The sequence below is a fragment of the Nicotiana tabacum genome, chromosome 20 (assembly GCF_000715075.1).
Source record: "Nicotiana tabacum cultivar K326 chromosome 20, ASM71507v2, whole genome shotgun sequence".
In the NCBI taxonomy this organism is placed as follows: Eukaryota; Viridiplantae; Streptophyta; class Magnoliopsida; order Solanales; family Solanaceae; genus Nicotiana; species Nicotiana tabacum.
Genome location: NC_134099.1, coordinates 77,527,972 through 77,554,729, shown reverse-complemented (window position 1 = coordinate 77,554,729; position 26,758 = coordinate 77,527,972). Strand labels below are relative to the sequence as shown.

The window sequence follows — 26,758 nt, the reverse complement described above, 5'->3', positions numbered from 1 at the left end:
CTTTCTCTCAGTTTGATGATATCGGAAAATTTATGGTTTTATAACCATTAACCTTTCGTAGTATTGATGATCTTAGGCCCGGACAAAGAACTTATTTATCTGTTCTTCTTCCAGTGCTGGCCTCACTTTTGCAGCTTCTGACCTCCATTAAGTAGCATACTCATAGAAGGTTTCTGTTGGCTTCTTCTAAGATTCTGAATGTAGAAGACATCTAGTGCATTTTCTGTATTGAACCTGAACCGATCCACAAAATCTGACGCCATACTTACCCTGTTAACCCATTTCTTCGGGTTTTGACTGACGTACCATGACAAGGCATCTCCAGTGAGGCTCCTCATGAACAGCTTCATGCGAATTCTTTCGTCTTTGCCAACCCCTACGAGCTTGTCACAATATGTTCTCAAATATACCTTCGGATCACCTATTTCGTCGAACATTTCGAACTTAGGAGGTTTGTAACCCTCTGGTAGTTCTACGTTTGGCTGAATACACAAATCTTCATAATCCAAACCTTCGATGCCTTTGCCACCTTCAACACCTTGGACTCGACTAGTAAGTTTCTTGAGTTCTTCTGCCATGTTCTTAATGAGTAGGTCCTTCTCGGCGGATTCAGGTATCTATAGGATTTGTTATAGGGTATGGGCTATGATTTTCCACATATATGGGGTTGCTTTGATGGACTCCAAAATTTTGGGTGTAGTGTTGGTCGTTGGTTGAGTTTTTGGGATCAGGGGTAGGTTGTGGTGCATTTTGGGAAGTGTGGTAGGTGGTGGGTTATGGATACTGGGTTGGATGGTGATGATGTTGTGGAGGGGTAGTTACTGGTAGAGGATTAGTATTTTGAGAGGGCGTGACATACTGATGAGGCGTGAGAGGGTTTTGTTGGTTTTATGTGTTCTGGGAAGGTATAAGGTTTTGGGCATTTTGTTGGTTGACGTCGGGGACATTCAGGTTAAGGGAAAGGTTTGTCAAGTTCCGGATCTACTCAAGTTCCCCTTTTAGCTCCAGTATCTTTTGTTCCAACTATAAAAACCAAGTCATTTTGTGTCGGAGTACTCTGACCATCCGAAGTCTCGACATTCTCTGCATGCGTAGCATTGTCTTTCCTGATACCACTCGCATCATCCATTCTGGATTTTCCCTTGATTTTAGGATCACTTAGAGGAGGAGGACCTCTAGATCTGGTATAATATGCTGATGATTCTAGTATGCACGAACCAATAGGGGATGGAAATAAACAAAAATAGATAAAAGAAGAAAACAAAAAAGGTAAACAAGTCAGTGAGGAGTATTAAAAGGATGTTTGCGGTAACACATATTGCAGAATTATAAATTCGTGTCCTAATTTGGGGACCTCATTATGCCCGATGTAGGCCTAAGTGACATATAAATTTGGAGAAAATCGATGCCAATAACTACGTCATTTCATTAATATGATAAATAAACCAAATCTCTACTAGAACGACAATAATTATAAAGAGTCACTAATAGCATTTGCCTTATTACAACCAAAGTCTAAAACGAGTCTAGAAAGCAAGTAAACATATCATTCCTAATCTATTAGGTCCTAGATGGACCTTCTCCATGCTTGTCCTTCTTTGCTCCATCGATCAGACTCCCCAGGTCGCGCATGTCCAACACCAAATACGCCCTTTCTAGGAACCCTCCTTCATTGCCATCCATGTTTTGACAGCCTGTAACATTGTTTCTTATCTTTCCTTCAAGCTCCATCAACCCCAGTTCTAAATATTCCAACCTCTCTGTTGACTTAGTAGCAATTTTTCTCCACTCATTAAGTGCTTCCATATCCATTTTATGTTATTCCAAATGCATGGCTTCGGACTCGAAAACCCTTTTGTGCAGCATCCTGTATTTGACTTGTGCTTCAGCAGCGTCATCTACAACCCTATTCTTTAGATTAATCCCTGGCTTGACATCCCCCGCTATATCATCTACCAACCATGATGGATAGAAATGCTCATGGCCGACATGATACCGATCTTGCTCGATGTTATCTTTCTCCACAATGACCTTTTAATGCCACATATCTTGTGCCTCGAACTTGAATGGAATGGTGTTCCCTTAGAAGTCTGTCTTGTACTGAACCATTTTGGAAACTTATGGTATAACCTGCTTTCTCCCAGCTTGTCTCATAACACTGATAGGAGCATAAAGATAGATCCCCCTTAATCCGATTAACACTAGATGAGGAGCATCTCTCAACCTAATGATGAATTCACTGCTAGAGAACCACTCGAACATCCAATGTACTTTGTCATCAGTCAGATTGCTGAAGAAGTGTGCCCAGCTCACAGCATTTTTCAGTTGCGCAAACCTGTTTGGGATAAAAGTCATTCTCTTCGGATGGTGATAGGCTATGTGGTCATTCCATGGTCGTCGCGGAAGTTCTTGACTGTATTCTCCCCTCTGAAGGTGTTCTAACAACCATACTTGCAGCAACAGATTGCAACCCTCGAAATGCCTATACCCTTTTTGCAACGGTTTAAAGCCTGATACATATCGACCAGAATCATAGGGACAATAGTGTAAGTTTGCCCCTCAATCCCCTCTATTAAAGCCTTAGTGACCATAGCTAGGCGAGTATGGATCCTTTCTCCTTGTATTGGAAATACCAGCATCCCAGAAAACAGACAATGACTATGAAAACTGGGTGGTGAGTCCAACCAAAGATGTGATGGCAAACTCTTTGAGATTCGGTAGTGCTCATGTACTCGTTGACATTAGATCATGGGGATGATTGTAGTTGTATTATTTTTTTTCTCAGATATTTTATGATATTACCGTTGTTGAGGTTATTAAGCTTATGTTAATTTAGTTATTGTTATTGTGCAATGGATGGCTTGCCTAGCAAGAAGTGTTAGGCGTCGTCACGGTTCCGGTGGGAGTTTAGGTCGTGATAGTCTCACTCAATTGAATGATGTATTATATTCGTTCATTATAGATTCAATACCATAGAGACATAGGATTGATATATTGTGAATAGATGAGTAGTATTGCGGGAGCATGCTAGTCATATACATGATCTGGTCAACTAGCAACTATAGATTATTCGAATTAACGGGTGTAATTACGACTCAATAAGATTGATAACCCGACCACAACCCTTGAATCTTCATCTCAATTGGTTAAGAAAATTACAGACACTTGCGTTCTTATTAGTTTGGCTAAGTAGTTGTTTAAATTCTGCAATATTAGTTTGGTCATAACCATTACTCTTTGACAACAGTAAACAGATAATAAATTTTTGTTTGCTTAGGTAGCAATTAATATAAGTCTCTATGGATTCGATATCCTTCGAGTTACTTTACTACTTGTGGACCATGTATGTTTTATGTGTGCTTTAATAACTAACAAGTTTTTGACATCGTTATCAGAAACTAACCTAATCTAACTTTATACAATAGATAGCAATTCGGTTTTTTCTCGAATAAATATGGATAAGTATATAATGATTTTGATTTTAAAATGGATAAAGAGAAACAAAATAGACACTTATTTTTATGCGGGGCAAAAACTGATTTGAGTTGCGAATGATTTAAGTCGAACTATTTACATGAAAATTGAAATGATTAGTTCACCTATATATTTGGTAAGAGAAAGAGGAGGTCCCTTTTTCTTAGTTTGAGTTTAAAAAAATAGCAGCAAGTGTCATTTCATAATTAAGTGTAATGTAGAATCATTTTATAGTGATGTAAATTCATTAACTCAACTATATACAAAGCTGAGGAAAAAAAATTAAATTTCGAACGTATGTAAGGAAACATTATATTGATATACACCTAACGTTCATGTGTTGGTTAAAATATATATTGCTATAAAAATTGAAATTTTTTCAAGCTAAAGAACAAATATCTTCAAAGAAATTCATTGGTCCAATAATAATACTCTAACTTACCTTCTATATATAGTCTTCTAATAAAGTTGTATGATTCGATCAAACTCTGGATCACCCGTCCAGTTTACCTTACTTTTGCACATAAGGGAAGAGCCGCATGAGGTAAAAATCTCACTTAAAGTTCTGGAATGGAGATTCTTTCAATTGAATGACGATCGTAATGGATGTCGGCTCAATCCGAAGGAAATTACGCGGAAGCTTTGCAGAATTATTATGAAGTTATACGACTAGAAATTGATCCCTATGATCGAAGCTTGGGGATATCAAAAGAAAGGGAGTCTCACTAGTTCTTTTATTGTGAATATAGATATGTAATTCCCCTCCGATAAAAAATGACGAAAGGTTAATTTGTTTATCCGCAATTGAAAAAATCAATATCAATTGGATCCGTTAATATGCATATTTTATATCATCTGCTTAAAGGAGAGATGATGGCCACTTTCCAGGATTTGACAAAAGAATAAAAAAAAATCAGGGCATTTGCATCGATACCCGCTTTTTGGGTCATATTTTAACTTATACCCGCTTTGCAAAAAAAATTGCAAATGTACCCTTTTTATGCGTAACTTCAGGCATACGGGCCTGAAGTAGCAAAGGCAATCACGCAAACTTCAGCATTCTAGTAGACGGGCCTGAAGTAGCAAAAATTGTTGAACCAAGTGTTGGCTGAAGTTTTTGTTTGTAATTGCTGAACTTAGCATTCTATTAGCTGAAGTTTTGTTCTCTATTTGCTGAAATTTTTGTTTGTAATTGCTGAACTTAAGCATTCTCGAAGCTGGAGTTTTATTCTCTATTAGCTAAACTTCAGCATGTTTTAGTTAAAGTTTTGTTTGATATTTGCCGAACTTCAGCATTCTTAGAGCTGAAGTTCTAAAACAACAATAACAAGTTGTTATTAAGATCCAGTTGCTATAATGGAATTATTAGGAAATTTCAAAAGCAATACTCCTATAAAACAAGACCATTAGTAAAAGTAACAGCTTTCAATTGTTGAACATTGGGAGAAAGCTAAAATGGGAGAAAGCTAAATACTGGACATAGCAGCAGCAACAGCAGCAACAGAAAGTTCATCCATATGAACTGAAGTTTCATAGCAGCACCAACAGTAGTAGTAGTAGTAGAAGAAGAAGAAGAAGAAGAAGAAAACGAAGGAGGAGAATGAGGAGGAGAAAGAGGGCTGAACTTGTTTAAAAAGTGGATACAAGTTTAAAAAATTTTAATAATTGAGTATAGGTTAAATGTGGGCGACCAAATAGGACGCTCCGTGCAACTTTTACAAAAAAAAATCCCATTGGTTCAGACAAAACTTCAATTTCTCCCTTCTATTAACTGATGATGAGTTCCACAGCTGCAGTTCTCTCAGCATGAAACTTCTCACCAAAAGTACAAACTTATCCATCCCGTAGCCAATAATATCCTTCCACATCATCAATAGTGGGTTTCAAACAGAATCCTTTGACCCAACGCCCTTGAGCCAAGGGTGAACCCAACTTTCGTGCAGCTATCCGAATCTAAAGAAAGATTGTAGTATTACTTTCAGAAAAAGGTCAGTATATAAAATTTGTGGCTGAGAAAATAATTGTGTGATGACGTGGCATCCTAAAACCCCCCACGCTGTCATTTTTTTTAAACCCCTAATCAAAATCACAGTCCTCGACCATGCCAACAAGGCCTTAAACCTTTTCACAGTTCTCAGTTTTCAAACAGTTTACTTCACACATCGAATCTCTGATCTTGATTTTCCGACGACTCGCCGGTGACACCTTTTCCTATGACTAATCCACCACTATTACGGAAGGACCCTTTAAGTTTCTTCTTTTATTTTTTAACTGGAAGCTCTGATTCTCCGACGACTACTCAAATACTACTAGAAAAGAGACTTTATTTTATTTTTTTTAACTTTTAAATATGTGGGAATTGAAGGATCCAGAGAGTAAGTTGTTTGGCAAGAAGATTGCTTTGCCGGAGAACGAAAAGGTGCTGCCTTTGATTATCTCCGGCGAAGATTCCGGCGACGGGAACTCTGGAAATGCTAGCTATGGTGTTACAATTAGCGAGACGATTATTGGGTCTGACTGTGATAGATGTTTAGAGGATGAGAAAGCAAGCAGTGAGGAGAAAGATGAAGAAATTCAAGAAGCTGAAAAGGTACAGTTCCAAATAATCCATTTTGCAATTGATGGTCCAATGTTTACTTTATGATTTTTATTTCTTTTGCTTAATTTGGTTAAGAATTTTTAAAATAAGACTTTTTCTTCTTCAGTGTTATTGTTTTCCTCTCTTGTTTTGTTTGCCTTTTATTCTTTTTGACATAGTATTGATTCTGTCAATCAGACAACAATCCAAAAACTCCTAATATTGATGAAGATTCACCTGCATTAAAAATCTCCAAGACTGAAAATGATCCGAACGATGCATCAAATTCTCAGCAGAAACCTCTTAAGAAGCCAAACAAAATTCTCCCATGCCCCCGTTGTAATAGTATGGATACCAAAGTTTGCTACTATAACAATTACAATGTCAACAAGCCTCGACATTTCTGCAAGAGCTGCCAGAGATATTGGACTGCTGGCGGTACCATGAGGAATGTGCCTGTGGGAGCTGGTCGTCGCAAGAATAAAATTTCTGCACCGCATTGTCGTCAGATCACAATCCCTGAAGCCCTCCAAGTGGCAAGAATCGATCCTCCAAATGGATTTAATCATCCAACGTTCAAACCAAATGGTACTGTACTATCCTTTGGGCCTGACTCACCTCTTTGTGAATCTATGGCTTCTATTCTAAACCTTACAGAGAAAAAGGTAGCAAATGGGATTCATAACGGTTTCTACGGACCTGAAAACAAGAACTCCTTTCGCAAAGGTGGAGAAAATGGGGATGACTGTTGTAGTGGATCTTCAGTCACTACATAAACTTCAATGGTCGATGGAGGCACTCATAGGCGCAATGAGGTAGTCGTTCCAAATGTAAATGGCTTCGCACCTCTAGTTCCTTGCATACCCGGCGTTCCTTGGCCTTACCCATGGAATGCTGCAGTTCCTCTTCCAGCTATCTGCCCGCCCGGATATCCATTGCCATTCTGTCCTCCACCCTACTGGAATTGCAATATGCTTGATCCATGGAATATTCCCTGGTTGACTCCACCCTCGCCAACCGAGAACCCAAAAGGGTCAGGATCTACTCTTAATTCACCTTTAGAGAAGCATTCAAGGAAAAGGGACTTGCTTAAATCAAACAGTCCCAACGAGAAAGAACCATCGGAGCAAAAGAATTCAGAAACGTCTGTTTTGGTCCCAAAAACTTTGCGTATTGATGATCCTGATGAAGCTGCAAAGAGTTCTATATGGTCAACTCTAGGAATTAAATACGACTCCCTTAGCAGGGGAGGTCTTTTTAAGGCCTTGCAACCGAAAAGTGATAAAAAAGATCATACTGCCACAACATCTCCAATGTTGCAGGCTAACCCTGCATCCTTATCTAGGTCCCTCAGCTTCCAGGAAAAAGCCTAAAGTGAGTTAGAAGCTATGCAGCCCTGTGAAATACAGCTTTTAGTCAGTTCACCTGCCGAAAGATGCCGGCTAGTTTTCCTACCTGATGGTTGCTTAATCACGATACGCGTATCACTAAGAGAGGCTAATATTTTTCAAGTCCTCCAACAGAAGCAGGGAATGATTTCGGAAGCTATTATAGACAGAAGTAAGTATCCTTCTTTTGTAACACTAGGAGCGAGCAGCTACCTTGGTTTTACTTGGTTTGTGTTCTTCAATGTATATAACATTATACAGCTGACCATTAGAAAAGGAAAGAGAGAGATTTGGATGCACCAGATGTCAAATGTGTAATTGCCAAAAGTAGCTTGGAAAGCAGCTCCATCTTTCCATTTTCTTGGTGATCTAAATAATACTTTAGCCTTTTCAGATTATGTGTTTAACTTTTGATGTTGTTATACGAGTGTGCCTCTTCTTGATTTGTTTCAAAGAAGACATCATGAAGGCTTGAATATCAACAGGAAGGTCTTATAAATAAAAACTCATGAAATATTTTTAAAATAACTCCCAACTGCAAAGATATGCTGCATGAACTGCTTAAGATAGGCAAAAGCTGGGACTCAACTGAAATAGCATAGGAACATCTAAGGGTGGAATCTGGCCTAACGATCAATGAAGTGAGTGAAAAATATAGGAGACTATGGTTCAATTTCCAACAACAATAACAACAACAACAACGAACCAAGTGTATTCCCATAAATGAGGTCTGGGGAGGGTAGTGTGTACGCAAACCTTATCCCTATCTTATAAAGATAGGGAGGTTGTTTCCGATACACCCTCGGCTCAAGGCGCAGTGGAGATAAGGCAACAAGTATGGTTCAATTTCCAACATCGACAAAAAATGTTAAATGATTTGTTTTCATCTATGTAAAACATGAGGACAGAGTTACCCGACTTGTGCTAATTAAAGTTAATAGGTACCCGAAAAATAATTAAGGTGTGCGCAAATTAAACCAAATACCGTTGTTATACATAATGTTGTATGGTGGGCGGGCTGGGACCAGACCGGGCCCGCGGTCCTAACGGGCTAAACGGGCCTGGCGGGCCGGTCCTTAATGGTGCAAAAAGCCCGCGGCGGGCCGGGTCACATTAAATAGCCCATGAGCCCGGGATCGCTAAGCCCGGGATCGGCTGGTGGGCCTGGGCCGGTCTTACCGGGCCTTTAACGGCTACTTTCGGTCAAAAATTTAAAAAGTAGCCGTTGGGCTGCAATTTTGACCGTTTGGAACTTTCAAAAATAGTCATTTGGCTCCCAAACTTTATTTTAACCCCAAACTTTATATAATTACACTTTTTTCCAATTCTCAATTATAAATACCCCCTCATTCTTTCATTTTTACTCACCAATTCATCAATCTCTCTCAATCTCTCTACTATAATTGCTTATTTTATTGTTGAAATTTCGTGAAAAATTGTGAAGTTGGTGAATTGAAGTATTCAAGTCTTCAACGATTTTCAATATTCAAGAAGTTGTTCGGCAATTCGGTAAACTCGTTTCAACTCTTAAGTTTTAAGAATATATTTTTGTGTGTTTTAGTTTGCATAATTGTAATTAATATGACACCTTTGATAAAAATGTTTGGTGGTAAGGGAAAAGCTAAAACTGGTGAAAGTAGTGGCCAACCTACTACCCTTCCCCCGGCTCCCCGACCCAGACCTGGTAGACGTCCTGCTGCTCCTATTATTCTTGATAGTGATAACCTCTGTTTTCAATTTTCCGATAGTCAATTTTGCCATAATGTTGCACCAGGTGAAAATTTAGATGATAGAAACTATAAATGCTCTTTATCCTAATCAAACTATCTTTGAAAATGATGAGGAAAATGAGGATGAAGATGAAACCCAACCTGATTTAGATGATACACCTACTAGTCCTTTTAATAACTCAACTGATGTACCGCCCGACCCACCTGTAGAAACCCCTAGTTTTAATAGACAACCTCCTAAACGCCTAGAAACATCATTAGTTTGGAATTTTTTTACTCAAGTAAGAGAACAAAATAAGGCTAAGTGTAAAACATGTGGGAAATTACTGGCGCATAAATATACTGGAGACCATAGCGGCACGGGTAGTTTGACTAGGCACATAAAAACACACCCTAGAGATAAAGTTAGATATTTACAAATGAAAGCGCAGCTAGAGGGGACACGTGTAGATTTTGCGGATAGCCCTAGTACAGGTTCAAATCTAGTTCAACCAGGAATTAACACTGTGACCGGAGGTATTTTATATTACGATCCAAATGGAGATCGTGAAGAATTAGCAAAGATGGTTACCGTTATGTGTTTACCCTATTCTTTTCCTTCTAATCCTAATTGGGTGCATTATATTAGAAGAGTTTTTAATCCTGCTTATAAAGGTTGGCCTCGAGCAACAGTTAAGAGCGATATTTATAAATATAAACATGAATATGAACAATATTTGCGGTATTTATTTACTCATATAACTAATTGGATTTCTATTACTACTGATATTGGTAGAAGTGGTAATGATTGTGATTGTCTAACTGTTACAAGTCATTGGATAGATGAGGAGTGGACAATGCAAAAACGCATTATTGCGTATAGAATAATTAATTCACGTCACACAGGTAAGTTTATAGCTAATACTGTTGCAGATATTTGTAGATATTTTTGCTTTAGAGATAAAATAATTGCAATTTCTATGGATAATGCTTCTAGTAACACTAGTGCTATAGGCATACTTACAACAACACTAAATCCTGCATTTAGGAATATATTCCATGTTAGATGTATTTGTCATATTTATCATTTAATTGTCGGTGATGGTATGCGAATTTTAAATTTAGAAATTGAAAAGGTTAGAATGGCTCTTAATTGGCTTTTTTATTCAAACCGTAGAAGTAGACTTAGAGAATATTTTAAAAAATGTGATGAATATGGCCTTAGAGAAAGAAAGGTTCCTAAAGCTTGCCCGACTAGATGGAATTGTATGTACAAAAGTTTAGTAGTTGCATATGAATATAGAAACCCAATTAATGCAACGTTTAATGCTCGGGTAGGTGGTGAGGATGATGATGAAATGCTTACTACTCAAGATTGGACGAATGTTAAAATTCTTATAGATTTTTTAGAACATTTTCAAATTGCTACAAATGCATTTTCTAGGCAATATTATCCTTCTATTTCAAATTGTTTAGTTTATATTGCAGCACTATGTGATTTGTTTGTTGAATCTTTGGAGGGTGGGGAAATTTATCAACTTGCTATAAATGAAATGAAAGAAAAGTTTAAAAAATATTTTTTCTCTATCCCTCCTATTTATGGTGTTGCTGCAATGTTAAATCCTACAATGAAATTAGGAGGTCCTCATTTTTGGCACTCAAATATTTATAAGGCTTTAGATCTTTCAAATGAGTAATTTACTACACTTGCAGATGCAAAAGCCTCAATTAAAATTAATGCTCAAACAATTTATAATGATTATCAACTTGCCTTAGAGCATGCTAGGCCAAATGTTCCAACCCCTACTTCGTCTAGTTCACAATCGTCTAAAAGAGCTGCGGGCTTAAAAGCACTTAAATCCTGGACGGAGTTCAGGGGTTCTCAAGGTGATAATTATGATGAAACTTCACATCTAAATGAGCTTCAAGTTTATTTGTCGCAGGGACTTGAAAAGGAGAATCCAGACGGCACTTTTGATCTTTTGGAATGGTGGAAGGCAAGGGAAAAATATTTTCCGGTTCTTGCAAGGATGGATCGGGATATTTTATCTATTCAAGCTTCAACTGTTGCATCAGAGAGCGCTTTTAGTCAAGCAAGACTTCAAATAGGTGATCATAGAGCGTCTATGAGGGAGAGCTTGGAAAAATCTGTATTGTTCAGAGATTGGATCCGCTCGGAAAGAAGAAACTTTGGAATTGCGGAATCACAACCGGCGATAGATGAAGCTTATGAAGAAATGATGGCGGAACTTGCGGAGGATGCTGCTTCGCCCGGAAGTGGTGATGAACAAGCTTCTTTTCCACCACCACCACCGCAACCTCCTCCGAACCTTGAAAGATTTATGAGATTTGTTAGAGATACAATGTAGATTATGGTGTAACTTGTACTTTGGCACATCATCTTTTATTTTTTCCCCCTTTAATGGTGGTATTAGTACCTTGTTGTGCTCATTCCATTGGGGGGAGGAAAACTAAGAAAGATATGCCATTTTTGGTAATAAAAATTATAAGACATGCCCTTGAATATCTTTTTGCAATATTTTTTTGTCTTTAACTTGTAATTATTTATAAGTTATAATATATATACATAACATACAATATATACTACAAGAAAATATATAAGGGAATATATATACATAACATACAATATATATATACTACAAAACAAGATTTTTCAAAATTCAAAATGAGGGCGCCACCCCCAATGACCATCAACGACCATATTGCACAAATAGCCATTTTTTTTTCAATTTACAAAACTAACCTTCTCTAACACTATAAATACCCCCTCCCTCTTCTTCATTTCAATACTCAATACTCATTTCTCAATCTCCAATTTTCAAGACTTCAAGTCTCAATCTTAATTTTCAAGTTACATCATGCCTCGTTCGGAAAGAGTGCGCTTATTTGTTTCGCACTACTATGAAGTGCTTGAAGAAAATGAAGAAGGCCAAATATTAAAGTGCAAGAACTGTGGAAGAGTCTTAAATTTTCGTTCACGGTGTACCACAGACATTTTAAGGAGGCATATAACGTATTATGTTGATGGTATTTATCCGCAAATTCGTTTTTAAGATTTTTCAACAATTTATGTTATTTTAAAATTATTAGACGTATTTATGCTTCATGTTGTACTTTCTTATTAATTTATTATGCATGACAATTTAGTTTTACTATTGTTTTGTTATTTTACTTTTTCGTCAAGCACTTTAATAATTAGATTTCTACATATATACTACATATATATTTTTTATATAGCCATGATATGGTTTACAAGAAATTGCCTTAAACAAAAAAATTTAAAAAAAGAAGAGCCCGGAAATAAAAAAAAGCCCGTTAGGCCTGCTAAGCCCACGAGCCCGGCCCGTTTAGCCCAGGACCATATGGGCTTTAGGCCCGTCACGGACTGGTTCCACCCGTTGAGCCCACGAAGCCCGGAACCGTGAGGCCCGGGACCGCCAGAGCTCAGGCCCGTTAAGCCCGGCCCGTTTGGCCCATTTAGGCCCGGGACCGGCCCAAAATACAGCATTAGTTATACAAAAAGGTGGAGCAGCTTAGTGAAAGTGGATATTTCATTAATGCCCTCTTTTCATGCAGATAGCTTAGAGCCTTCGAAAATTCTAGAAAAAGTCAAGCACCTTTTTCCTTTTCAATCCCAAACAACTTGCAAAAGGGGAATGGAAAGATGATACAAGATTTGATTTTCTTTTCTTTTACTCTTTCTTAAACCCCAAAGCCCAGGTGGCCACCAAAAATAAGTCACTTGAATTTTCTTTTCTTTTTTCTCTCTATTATTTTAGTTGTGAATATTTAACCTGCTTCTCAACTTAAGATGTCCAAAAAAATAACAGTCTAATACCTCTTACCTGATTCTGGATTTCCAATAATCCATTACCTGATAATTAGGCAAGAGGGGGAAATAACTGCAAAATCAATACAATCAGTTAACAAGAAAATGAATCTATTTGTGTTGGTTAATGTAGACATTAGCCTAGTGGGCACTTAGAAATCAGAACAATCTAGTGTAACTTGGCAATTTTGTCAATAAAACAGAGTAGATATTTTGATGTCCCGAGCAACTCTGAGCCACATCTTATGTATAGATTAGTTGAGTAAGGGGACCCAAAATTCCCATATGCTCATACTGGCATAAATGCATTTGGCATTTTCACTTAGCTTTTGCTTTCCTCTTCTTTTTTTTTTTTCCTTTTAGAGGCATATAGATATAAGTAGGGGTGTACAGAAGAAACCAATAAACCGCACCAACCCAATAATCCGAGTCACATCGAGAAAAAAACTCGATTATAATTTGATTTGATTTGGTTCGAGAAAAAAACTCGATTATTCATCCCGCCCCCAATATGATGTGTAACATCCTCGTCGATCTCCTTATTCCTTTGTATAACTGACCCAAGGTATTTAAAACTGTCTCCTAGGGGTGACTTGAGAATCAAGCCTTACTCCTTCTTCCCCACCCTGAGGCGTCCCACTGAACTTGCACTCCAAGTACTCTGTCTTGGTCCTGCTCAACTTAAAACCTTTAGACTCCAGGGTCTACCCCCAAATCTCTAACCTCCAATTAACACCGTCTCGCGTCTCGTCTAGTCCAGGTCTGCCTCCAAATCCCTGCTGGCACTTTGCAATGCATAATTTGGCATGTATAACATGATAATGGGCATGCTTTAATTACCTTTTCTAGTGGAGGATGTATAACTTAAGCAGCATGTAAGTCATCCGTTTGAATAATATTCTATATGTACTAGTTTTTCTTTTTTAATATACAATTACTACATGGACATTCATTGTCGCAAAAGAATAGGGAGTGTAATAATATTCTGAACTTACTGAATAAAAATCTTTGATCGGCGTTCCATAATGACAAATTGGTTACAAGTGTCTTAAAATATCAAGCACCGAAAGTTGTAGTGTATTAGTCAATAAAGTGGGAGGAGAACCATGAAGTTTCAGGTTCAAATCCCAAAAATGAAATTACATCCAAAGGTGGGGTATAATTTCTTCTCAAATGCCTAAGTGTAAGTCAACATAGTTACCCGATACTTGTATTGCTGGGGATAGTAAGTATTCGGTAGAATATTTGAGATACAAACAAGCTTCCCTCGATACCATCATAAAAAAAGTCTTGTTCTAGTTAAACTACCACAAAATTCCAGTTATAGGATTCTCATCTATTTAGTAACATTGACTCTCGGCTACATGCTCTACAGCTCTAACATCTTCCATATTGATTAAGCATGATATATATATATATATATATATATATATATATATATATATGATTCTTAACTGCTCATTTTTTTCGTGTTGCTTTTTCTTTTTTCCTGGCCTCAGAGTTTGGCAACCATTGTCATTCTCTCTCACCAAATTCTGCAGCTAATTATTCGGGTGCTTGAGATTAGCAACAATACAAACAACGGTCGTTGTATCTGAGCCAAGTATTGCAGTTTCATTACTATGGTTTATTTATTTATTTCCCATTTATTGCTTGTTTGCCCTGTTTATGGAGTTATTCCTATGTGAAAAGAGATGTCCGCTCAAGATTCTTCTATGCGAGATTTTGCAGCAGACCCAACTCTACATCACCATCAGATAGCCAATGACACCAAAAAGTGAGGAATTGGCGTCAACTCAAATGTGATTCCTATAGGACCTGAACTCCGAATATTGGCCAGATATCGATATCTTTAATCAATACTATCTCTTACCTCTCATGAGCACAGTTATGGGATAACTATGTCCATCAACGTTAATGCATATGAAAGAAATTACCTAGCGGTATTTGTCTAATGCTAGAACTTGAACCTAGTAAACCATGCTTTTCACCCAATTCTTTGACCGGTACCGGCTACTCTATGCCTGCTTCAGCTTTTCTTAACAGCAACACTCTACTGTAATGATAGCTTCGTGAAATTGGCAACTATCAACGTGCTGGATACTTAAGAATATGAGAATATGAAACAAAATATCATCACCATCAGCCTTCAAAATGTGCTAACTACCTGATTGCTACTGACTAACTGCCTTGTGTGTATTCAATCTCTAGCCTAAAGGTAACCATAAAAAACAACAGACGCAATTTTCAAACAATTTAGGTAGTTCTTCCTTTTTCTATCGAAAGAGAATGAGTGCAAACCTTAAGGGGTTGTGAGCAAGAATAACTCCCTCAACGACTTCTTAGGGTCTATGCATGATTGCAGAGGTAATTAATCTGCACCTACACAACAACAACAACCCAGTGGCTGCACCTACACAAACTACGAAAAACAAGTCAGAAGTGCTTTACATGAAGCTGAAAGGTTCTCAACAAAATTCCTCGAGCTTTCATTAACCAGTAATACCACTTTTCAAGCCACTTCCTTTGTCTACTCCAGAATGGACAGAAGGGTATTAACTTGCACGTATAAACATACAGAAAATAGAAAAGCGAGGCCAAAAACAGAAGAAAATTAGAGGTGAGAGTGGAAGTAGTGAAGAGCTTTAATTGATTTGTAAAGAGAATAAATACAAGTAGCAAGGATCATGAAGCTAGCTACAATTGTGAGTTAACAACTGCGGGCAATTTGATACACGAATATTAGGCCTAAATTCAAACAGACCCCCTTTCCTTTGATTAAGGAACAGAAGTGTATCAATGTCATTCTTGAGTATCTTGTACAAAGAAATTGTAATACTGAAATTATCTAATTAATGACTCACTGAATTTTACATCCCCCGGAATCTTGCGCATGACGGACATTGCCGTAGGCAGAAAGTTCAAGAAGATCCATGTCATGACCTGGATGTAGTTTTAAAAGGTTAATTGGCAGAGGTAAATCATAAACTATAAATACTTGAACACAAAACTGCATCTACCTGAAACCCGACAATAAGAACTTCTCTTAATAAGTTCAGCTTTTGATATATCAGTTCGATTCCCCTTGGATCGATTAACTGTCGCCTGCAGGAAGAGAGTCGTACCATCAATTATGTCAACTCTTAGACACACTAAACCATTTTCTACCCACTCTCTAAATAATCATAACCTTTTCTTTTCTCTTTGGTTTTTTTCCCCCTCTTTTTGGGTGAAGGGGAGGATGGAGTGAAGGTTGGCTAGCCAAGTTCCTGAGATTGGCACTGGATCTAAGAAATGTACCAGATTTTAAACTTCCAGCAATCACAAAGGAGCAGTCAAACAAATAACTAGTCCAGAAAACATGGATATAAATGGAGAACCCAAGCAGCTAAAAAAAATAAGGAGATAAAAGCACAAGATACGCAAGTGACTATAATCCCTAAATAGTCTTAATACTCCTTGTTTTTCTGATGAACTTGCAGCTAACAGATAAAGTAGAATATGTTTCAAATCATTAATGAAACATTGTCTTCTAAAGCAGCACTTAGTATAAACTATCATACAGATTAACTGTCAAAATGAATCAGACAATAACAGTACACCCATAAGAATGCCATAGTGCAGCTAAGAATTTTTCAAGATACTCCACATAAAGCACAAACAGATATGTTTTACAGGAAAAAAAATCTCACCTGCAGAACCTGGCAATTCTCTAATGTACTTTGTCCACCCTGCAAAAATTTGAAACAGATAACCTCAATTAAAAATGTCTACTTTCTAAATTTTGTCGGTCCAACAAAAGGCCAATAATAAAGCATCTATAACAGACAGTGGCTTGAAAAGACTAGTCCATCTTCTCAAGAAGCAGACATTTATAATCAATACAACAGTTTAGAAAATATGGCATTTATAATGTAAGCTTTTCGGTTGATGCCACAAAGCTAAGGCTAGAAGTCGCCATATCATAGAGCATTACAAAATAGAATATACAAAACAATTTCATTAGCAAGTTTAGCACTTGCCCCACCTTCTGTAGCAAACCCCAAGAAGAAGAAATAAAGGAAGAAAGGAACAGAAATGAAGATGTTGGAAACTACTAGTTGTTTAGCAAAGCCATTTATACAATGTGCATTCTATGAACCTAAGCATGCTTGTATTTTTTTCCCAGAAGTATAGACATGTCTCTCAATTCCTCCTATACAATATACTCTTCTTTTGCTTCTTCCTCATCTTCTTATTTGCTTTTGCAAAGTTTAACGAGGTCCCGATCAATTAAGACTGAGCAGAATTTTTGGGAAGAAAAGAAAACTTCTACTACTTGTTTGAATTTTGACTCAGTTTTGGATATATCTGCAATCACAGGTGTGATAAAATGAAAAATGAACATGCAAAAGAACTGAGATTAGAAAAAAAAAATCATGAAACGTTATCAAGTTCTAATCATGCAGTCCATGAGAAGAATGTCTTTGACAGATTACTCTAACAATCCTAACAATGAAATGAGATTCGTTATACAAGCTAAGGAAGAACGGTCATACCCCCAATTCAGGTCTTTATGAATTATTGTAACTTCTACTTTTGACTTTCCTTTTTCTTTCCTCGGGAGTGAGGTACAAGTACCACAAGGAAAATTTCAGTGCAGAGCTTTGAGTTGGTAAATTTATATGTTAGAATGTCAAGGGTTTTTATTAAAATGCTATAATGTTCAAAGGATCAATTTTGATGTTAGATATTGTCTTGCAGTGTGCAAATATCATGTATATTATGTTAACACATATAAATAGCTCTGTCCTGTGTTTATCAGATGATCAAGTATTCCCTCTTATTTTCTCACATGGTACCCCTGCATCTACTATCTCTATTCTCTTATTTTTCCACATGGTATCGCCACCTCTACTATCTCGATAGAGACACAGGTAGCTTGTACTTATCTGGCGGTGGTCCTAAGCACCTGTCTCGCTATGTTGTTTTCCTTCCTTTCCTTTTTCCAGAAAAAGGACAAGCGGAAGCTCCAAACTTCTCTGAAGCTAATTCGTTAGAATGTTACAGAGCCTTTTTTATGGGTTGTTAGAATGTTAAAGAGTTAGTTTAGAATGTTAGAAATGTAAAGTTCTTTTTGAGATGTCCCACACTGGAAATATCATCTGTATCTTTTGATTGAAAAAAGTGATGCTTAATATTTACCAAATCATCAAGTTATATATGTATCTCTTTATTTCTTTTGTTACTAAAAATGGTATCAGAGGCTCTACAATTGTGGTAATGTTTAAGTAACTCCTACCATTCAAGCAGCAACATTTCTATTTCCGGTGCCAGCTCCGACGGTAGTGTGCCGATCTCCAAGTGATCCTTGCGAAGGCACTACATCTATCTCCGGTGACCCTACTAGTGATGCCACACTTATTTTTCATAACGGTCTGTTCACTTTGTTCACAAGATAGTTTTTACACAACTCTCCTACTTTATCCAGATAGGGACTTGAGTCTGAACGGCTTATGCTTTGCATAGCCACAAGACTTGTCCATCTTATAAATCTAAAAGATACTCCATCTGTTTCATTTTGTATGTGGTCTATTTATAAAAATTGACAGCTTTCTATATTTATGAAAACTTTAGTTCTAACTTCCCCTTTTAACATTAATGACATACTTCTACAAAAACTACATGGCATCAAAAATAACTATTCCCTCCGTTTCAAGTCATGTGACACTTTCCTTATTAGAACATAAAAAGAATAACATATTTTTGCATTTGGAAACAATTTTGACTTTAAACTTTCTATTTTACCCATTTTATCTTAATGAGAAACTTTTATAGTCACATAAATGTTACGGAATATTTCAAACCACAAGTTTCAAATATCTTATAGCCACATACTTTTCAAAAAAAAATTTTATAGCCACATATATATAGTTGACCACAGTTTCAATAGTCTTTATTCTTTTCTTAAACTTATGCCGAGCCAAACTACAGTCACATTAATTGAAATGGAGAAAGAAGTAGATTCTAAGAGCATTTTGGTATATTATTTACCTGTCAAATCTTTCTTTCTTCCTCATACTCGATTTCCAACCAAACAGATTCACACACAACGAAATCGAGGGATTAAAAATTGAGAACTTGGAAGAAAAGTACCTTGGAATAGGGAATAATATGGTCATAGTCATGGCATAGACAACCAGGACAACCCACAAGCTTCCGAAACAGTATGTTCCCCAACGGGTCGCGGCGCCATCGGTCCGGGTCTCTACCCTTCACTTTCTCCGCTTTCTCCCAACACTGCTGCTTCACACTATACGAGAAACTTCTTGGATTGTTATTAGAAGAAATTTCAAGCTTCTCAAACAAAGCCAAGTCTGAATCAGTGACAATTTCACTCTCAAGGAGAGCAGCTGATGGTGGAGGAGATAGCCTGGAATAGGGAGGTCTTGAGTCGGGTCCTGAGGGTTTAACGGGTCGGGTTCTTGTTGGGGATGAAGCATACTTGTTTTTCCTTTTGCTTTCTTTACTTGATCTCATGTTTCTGTTGATATTTTTAGCTCAAACGCCATTGACACGGATTATGTTAGCTTTTGACCCGTTTGAATGGGAAATCTAAATTGGGCCTACCGATCAGCCCAATGGGTTATAGTGAGATAAATAAGAGCAAACTTCATTTATGGCCGGTCAGTAGAAACTAATATCAACCCCTAGCTACAAAATTGTAGTATGCATTTTATAGCCTAAAACTAATTAAAAGGATAGCCTTAGAATCCTCCCCATCTTCGCCATCCTTGGTTTTCATCTTCGTCTTGTCGCCACAGCCGCATCCCCTCCATTCTGACCTGGCCCGGTCCCACCCTCATCCAACGCAGCTCGGATCTTCTCCGCCCGGCGCAAATAGTCGGTAAATTTCTAAATAATCCCTTCCTTAGTCTTAGGGTTTTCCTCAATCACCTGCACCGCCCTCTAGACCCAGCAGGTACAAATATCGATTTTCATTTTTCTTTTTCTGATAATTCTGTTTGGTGGAAATTATGATATTAAAACTCCAACTTGATAAATTAGGATTGAAATGACTGATCTTTTTCTTTTCCGTGTTGGCTTTTTCACAGAACCTAAATTGGGAAAGAAAGGTTTAAAGAAGAAGGAGAAAAAAGGACCAGTACTAGGCACATAGTTGCTGAAAGAAGGAACAATCATAGCCGTGGGTGAGAACGGGTCGTTGAATCGGACGGACGACAATGATTCTGTTGTCGTCGATCATTAGTCAAATCAGAACGGCGTGTCGCGGTCAACGTTACCGATCGATCAAAATTTTTAGATGAAAACCATTGTCCATAAGCCTCAAATGGATGTATGTCAACAACAACAACAAAGAATCAATGACAATGGAGTGCTGAGTCATCACCATATAGAGCATTATTTTTTGAATATTGGTATAATACAAAATATATATATATACAAAATAGATTGTCACTATAAAAAAATTATACAAAATAGATTGTTACTATACAATTTATAAATAATAGACTGTCACTATACAAAATATATATAAAAATAGACTATCACTATAAAATTTTTATACAGTAGATATACAAAAATAGAATGTCATTATACAGAAAATATACAAAATAGACTGTCACTATACAATATATATACAAAATAGACTGTCATTATACAAAAATATACTAAATAAACTGTAACTATACAATTTATATACAATAAATTGTCACTAAACAAAATATATACAAAATAGACTGTCACTATACAAAAATTAACTAAATAAATTGTCACTATACAAAATATATACAAAATAGACTGTCAATATACTGTAACTAAATAAACTGTAACTATACAATTTATATACAATAAATTGTCACTATACAAAATATATATAAAATAGACTGTCACTATACAAAAATTAACTAAATAAATTGTCACTATACAATTTATATACAATAGAGTGTCACTATACAAATTATATACAAAATAGACTGTCAATATACAAAATATATACTAAATAGACTGTCACTATACAAAAAATATATAAATATACAGTCATTATACAAAAAAGACCATTACTATACAAAAAATATACAAAATAGATCGTGGCAAAAAAGGGTTACTCTATTGCACCAGGTAGGGGTCGAACCTGCGACATTTTGCTTACGAAACAACACTCTATCCACTGAGCTACAGGTGCTTGTGTTATCATGCTCATTCCTTTCGGCTGCTAAATGCAATATGTTTGGGCCGAAGGGCCATTTTCTGTACGTGGGACAAAACATGGGCTATTAAAATTTTGAGGGGCTATAGAGGGTAGTTTTGTCAATAAATAAATAGAAAACTACCCTCTATAGAGGGAGAAATTCAAAAATAGTTCAAAAATAGCCACAACTTCAAAAATAATCGAAATTTAACCATTTTTCATGTAAATCTGAACGAAAACACTGTTCAGAATCTGGAAAAATACTCCAGCATAATATACTGGAGTTCCAGTATAATATACCGGTCCAGCATAATATACTGGAGTTTGGAGCACCGGTGCTCCAGTCTCCAGTATATTATACTGGAGCCAGCAAAGTATACCGGTCCAGCATAATATGCTGGAAGCTCATACACAGGTGCATCAAACTCCAGTATATTATGCTGGACCGGTCTCTGTTGCAGCAAAATAATGGCTATTTCTCAATGACATGGCAAACGCTGGCTATTTTTGAATGACCAGTCCGAAAACTGGCTAGACCGTGCTATTTTAATCTCTATAGCCCCTCAAAAATTTAATAGCCCATATTTTTTCCTATTGACACGAAATAGCCCTCCGACCCAAATATATTATATCTAATAGCCCGAAATATCTATTTTATATATTTTTGTATAATGGCAGTCTATTTTGTATATTTTTTGTATAGTGGCAATCTATTTTGTATTTTTTTTATAGTGACAGTCTATTTAGCATATACAGTCAAACCTCTTTATAACAACCTCGTTTGTTCCGATATTTTTTGACTGTTATAAGTCTGAAATGGTTCGTAGGCTATCCAAAACTCACTCGAGCCCCTAGGGCTCCAAAGCAGACATATACACAAATGTTATAACATCATACAAACTTGCATCCACGATCAAAACACCAAAATAACACCTAGAACTACGTATCGGATGTCAAAATACTTGAAATTTCAAAGAAAACTCAAAGAACCTCTAATATCACAACCGAGCGTCCGAATCTTATCAACTTAACTCTGATTTGTACCAAATTTTACGGAAAAGTTTCAAATAGAAAACGGGCCTATACCAAGTCCCAAAATCAAAATCCGAATCCAATAGCCGTAAAGTCAACCTATGGTCAAAATCTAGGAAATTTCCAACTTTCAAAGTACTAGTTTTTGGCAAAACAAGTCAAATCAACCTAGGGACCTCCGTATTCAATTTCGGGCATGCGCCCAAGTCCAAAATCACAATACGGACCTACCGAATCGTAAAAACATGGATTTGGGATCTCTTACACAGAAAGTTAACTATAGTCAACTTAAGTTATTTTTAAATAAAAAAAATCATATTTTCTTCAAATTTTTATGTAAGAACTTTTCGGGAAAAGGCACAGAGTATGCACGCAAATCAAGAAACATCAAATGAATCTAATAGAGGTCTTGATACATAGAAATAAGGGCTAGTACTCTAAATGACCTATCGGGTCGTCACATTCTCCACGTCTAAAAGAAAAGTCCGTCCTTGAATGGACATAGAAAATTATCTGGACTGGTGAAAAGGTGTGGGTATCTACTCCGCATATCAGACTTGGACTCCCACGTAGTTGCCTTGATCGGGCTGACCTCTCCATTGCACTTTCAAAGAGGAATAACTCCTAGATCTGAACTTTCGAACTTGCTAGTCTAGAATAGCCATTGGCCTCTCTTCATAGGCTAAATTATCATCAAGTAAACCGTGTTGAGACGGATCACCATAATACTTCAGGAGCATAGAGACATGAAACACTGGTGAATACCCGATAGTTTAGGTGGCAATGAAAGTTTATAGGCTACCTCCCCAACTCGCTCAAGCAAGGGGCCAATATAACAAGGGCTCAACTTGTCCTTCTTCCATAACCTCATCACACCCTTCATGGGAGAAATTCTTAGCAAAACCTTCCCACCCATCATTCATGCAACATCACAAACCTTTCGGTCAGCATAACTATTCTGTCTAGATTGTGCTGCAAGAAGCCTATCCTGAATTAACTTGACTTTCTCCAAGGCATCCCGAACCAAATCAGTGCCCAACAATCTATCCTCTCCCGGCTCAAACAAACCAACTGAAGAACGACACCGCCTCCCATATAAGGCCTCATAAGGAGCCATCTGAATACTCAATTAGTAGTTGTTATTGTAGGCAAACTCCACAAGCGGTAATAACTCATAAGGAGCCATCTGAATCCATAACGCAGGCGCTTAGCATGTCTACCAAGATCTGAATGGGGCGCTCGGACTGCCGTCTGTCTAGGGGTGAAATGTTATACCCAACTCAACCCGTGTACCTAACCCACACTGCACAGCTCTTCAGAAATATGATGTGAACTATGTGCATCGATCAGAGATAATAGACACAAGCATGCCTTGAAGATGAATAATCTCCCGAATATAGATCTGAGCCAGTTACTTTGAAGAATAGGTGGTCACAACCAAAACGAAATTTGCAGACTTGGTTAGTCTATCCATAATAACCCACACTGTGTCAGATTTCTTCAAAGTTTGTGGGAGCCCAATAACGAAATCCATCGTAATACGCTCCAACTTCCACTCGGGAATCTCAAGTCTTTGAAGCAAATCGCTCGGCCTCTGGTACTCATACTTCACCAGCTGACAGTTCAAACATTGAACCACATACTTCAATATATCTTTCTTCATTCTTTTTCACCAGTAGTGTTGCCTCAAAACCTGATGCATATTGGCGGCACCCAAATGAATGGAATACCATGAACTATGGGCCTCCTCAAGAATCAACTCATGCAACCCATCCACATTGGGCATACAAATTTGACCCTACATCTGCAACACCCTATCATCTCCAATAGAAACCTCCTTGGCATCAACCCACTGCACCATGTCCTTAAGGACATGCAAATAAGGGTCATTATTCTGATGTGCTCTAATGCGCTCATACAAAGAAGACCGAGAAATCATGCAAGCAAGAACCTGGCTAAGCTCCGAAACATCTAGCATCACGAACCGATTGGTGAAAGCTTGATCATCCAATGCTAGAGGTCTTTTACCAACTGGAATATATGCAACGCTACCCATATCTACATGATTCTACTCAAGGCATTAGACACCACATTGGCCTTCCCGAGATGCTACAAAATGGTGATATCATAGTCATTTAACAGCTCTTACCACCTGCACTGCCTCAAGTTTAGACCATTTTGCTTAAACAAGTGCTATAGACTCTGATGATTTGTGAATACCTCACATTACATGCCGTAGAGTTAATGCCTCCAAATCTTCAATACATGAATAATGGCTGGTAACTCTAAATCATGAACGGTGTAGTTCTTCTCATGAGGATTCAACTGACGTGATGCATAAGCGATCACCCTACCCTACTACATCAAGACACATCTGATGCCAATCTATGAAACATCATAATAAACTGCATATGAACTCGATACTGATGGCAAATTTGGAATTTGAGCTGTGGTCAAAGTAGTCTTGAGCTTTTGAAAGCTCAAGTCACACTCATCATAGCACCTGAATGGGGTACCCTCGAGTTCAATCTAGTTAATGGGGCTGAGATATATGAAAACCCCTCCACAAACCAGCGATAATAACCCGCCAAACCTATGAAGCTCCAAATCTCTGTAGCTGAGGTAGGTCTAGGCCAGTTCTAACCTACCTTAACCTTCTTAGAATCTGCCTTAATTCCCTCGAAAGATACAATATGGCCTAAAAAGGCAATAGAGTCCTACTAGATCTCGCACTTTAAAAGCTTAGAATATAACTGACTATCCCTCATGGTACAAAGTACGATTCAATGATGTTGATCATTCTCCTCTTGACTGCGTGAGTAGACAAAAATATTATCAATGAAGACAATCACAAATGAATCCAAATAGGGCTTGAATACTCGGTTCATCAAATCAATAATTGTTATTGGGAAATTTGTGAAGTCAAATGACATCAATAGAAAATAGTGACCATACCGAGTTTGAAAAGTAGTCTTAGGGACATTTGATGCCCTAATATTCAACAAATGGTAGCTAGATCTCATATCAATCTTTGAAAACACATTGGCACCCTGAGCTGATCAAATAAGACATCAATCATCGGCAACAGTGTTACACCCCATATTTTCATACGTAAAAGTGTATCGTAAGCAAACTAATGTAAGACCAAAAATGAGATCATCTTTAGAATTATATAAAGTAAGTTATCATGTTACCTTGGAGGTTACAAATATTGAAGATCATGAAAAACAATTACAAAGAGCATTGGAAGGTTCAGAAGCTAAAGGAATTAAAGAAATAATGGTTTGTCGAAAGCCGACAAGTTAGGAATGTTATAACCTATAACTTTGTGGTGAGACTGGGGTTCTTAACATGATAACATGGTTATGTTATGATTTATTTTAGTTTTATGATAGTCATGTATTAATATTTGAAGTCAAGCGAGTTTTGGAACAAAAGTCGATGAAAGTCATTACAAGTTATATTCATAAGTTTTATTAACTTTGGGTCAAATATAACTACAATTTTATCCAACAATACTTAGAGTTACAGGGTGTTCCACCCATAAAATTGAAGACCTATGAGTATATTTTCTAACGCATTAAACTTTTTGTCAATAGGACATTAGAGAAGAGAGATATATGTATTTTTGCGAGACTGCACTGACTGCTAGGTGACAATTAGGTGTGTCACCTGCTTGCTTACATGTGAGGATTAAATATGTCCAAAAAGGGGTTATTTAGGGTCGGACAAAGAGCCCATTTAAGGGCTTATCTCCTGCATTATAAAACTCATTTTATAGCAAAATAACCAGACTTAAAGACCTGCAAAATCCTCCTAAAAATTGCACACACACCCTAATTGATTATCTCTCCTTTTCAAGTTCTAGTTGGAGAAAGACCTCAGGTTTGAAGGATAAAGATATGAGATGAGATATTCAACAAATAAGGTGAGTATACTGCTCTCTTTCATCCCTTTTTTTTATTGGAAACATATGGGAATTCGTTCTATAATTGTAAGAACTCACGGGATGGTGATCTCGAGCTGTGAGTTCGAATTATTCAGCTTGTAGTGGACTGTTTTATGGGCTGTTTTGTGTTGCTGTTAGATTGTGTGTTTTAATACTGTGTTAGGAAGTTTTGGAGGAGAAAGGGTGTGGAGAGACCCCACATAAATGCAGGGTGGTGGTCTAGTTATCCGTCGTACCATTTTTGGGTTGTTTGACATTACTACAGTGGTCGTTTTGTATATGAAGAGATTGGGGTGTGTTGGGTTGTTTTGTTGTATTTTGTGATGTATATAAGGTTGGAAAATAATGTATATATGTTGTTATTATTGTGTTCTTTTGTTGTTGGTGTTATCTCAAATTGGGAGGAAGTAAAGATTATAGGGGAGATGCTGCCCGTTTTAATACAAAATAAGTGTGTTCATTGTGCGATAGTTGTACCTTTTGTAACTTAATGATAGTATTATTATCATTGTTGTAGATTAAGTTGCAAAGAGGAGAGTTCAATGTGGTTATTGGAAATATTGTGATAAGGTATCTTAAGGCTAAAC

The 26,758-nt window shown here is 37.2% G+C and overlaps 1 protein-coding gene, 1 long non-coding RNA gene and 1 pseudogene across 2 annotated transcripts; 2 read left to right on the top strand and 1 right to left on the bottom strand.

Moving 5' to 3' along the window:
* The first annotated feature begins 5,428 nt into the window (after positions 1-5,428).
* On the top strand, positions 5,429-7,835 carry LOC107827097 (cyclic dof factor 3-like; annotated as a pseudogene).
* A 7,799-nt stretch (positions 7,836-15,634) lies between these two features.
* Positions 15,635-20,096, bottom strand: LOC107827108 (uncharacterized). The gene is made up of 4 exons (XM_016654171.2): positions 19,135-20,096; positions 16,692-16,730; positions 16,020-16,104; positions 15,635-15,942 (listed from the first exon to the last, which is right to left on the bottom strand). The coding sequence occupies exons 1-4, from the start codon at positions 19,516-19,518 to the stop codon at positions 15,860-15,862; spliced, it is 591 nt and encodes a 196-aa protein (XP_016509657.1). The 5' UTR covers positions 19,519-20,096; the 3' UTR covers positions 15,635-15,859.
* Positions 19,821-20,387, top strand: LOC142174776 (uncharacterized). Its single transcript, XR_012703830.1, has 2 exons — positions 19,821-19,960; positions 20,094-20,387. It is a non-coding gene; the product is annotated as an uncharacterized LOC142174776 (long non-coding RNA).
* Positions 20,388-26,758: the final 6,371 nt, after the last annotated feature.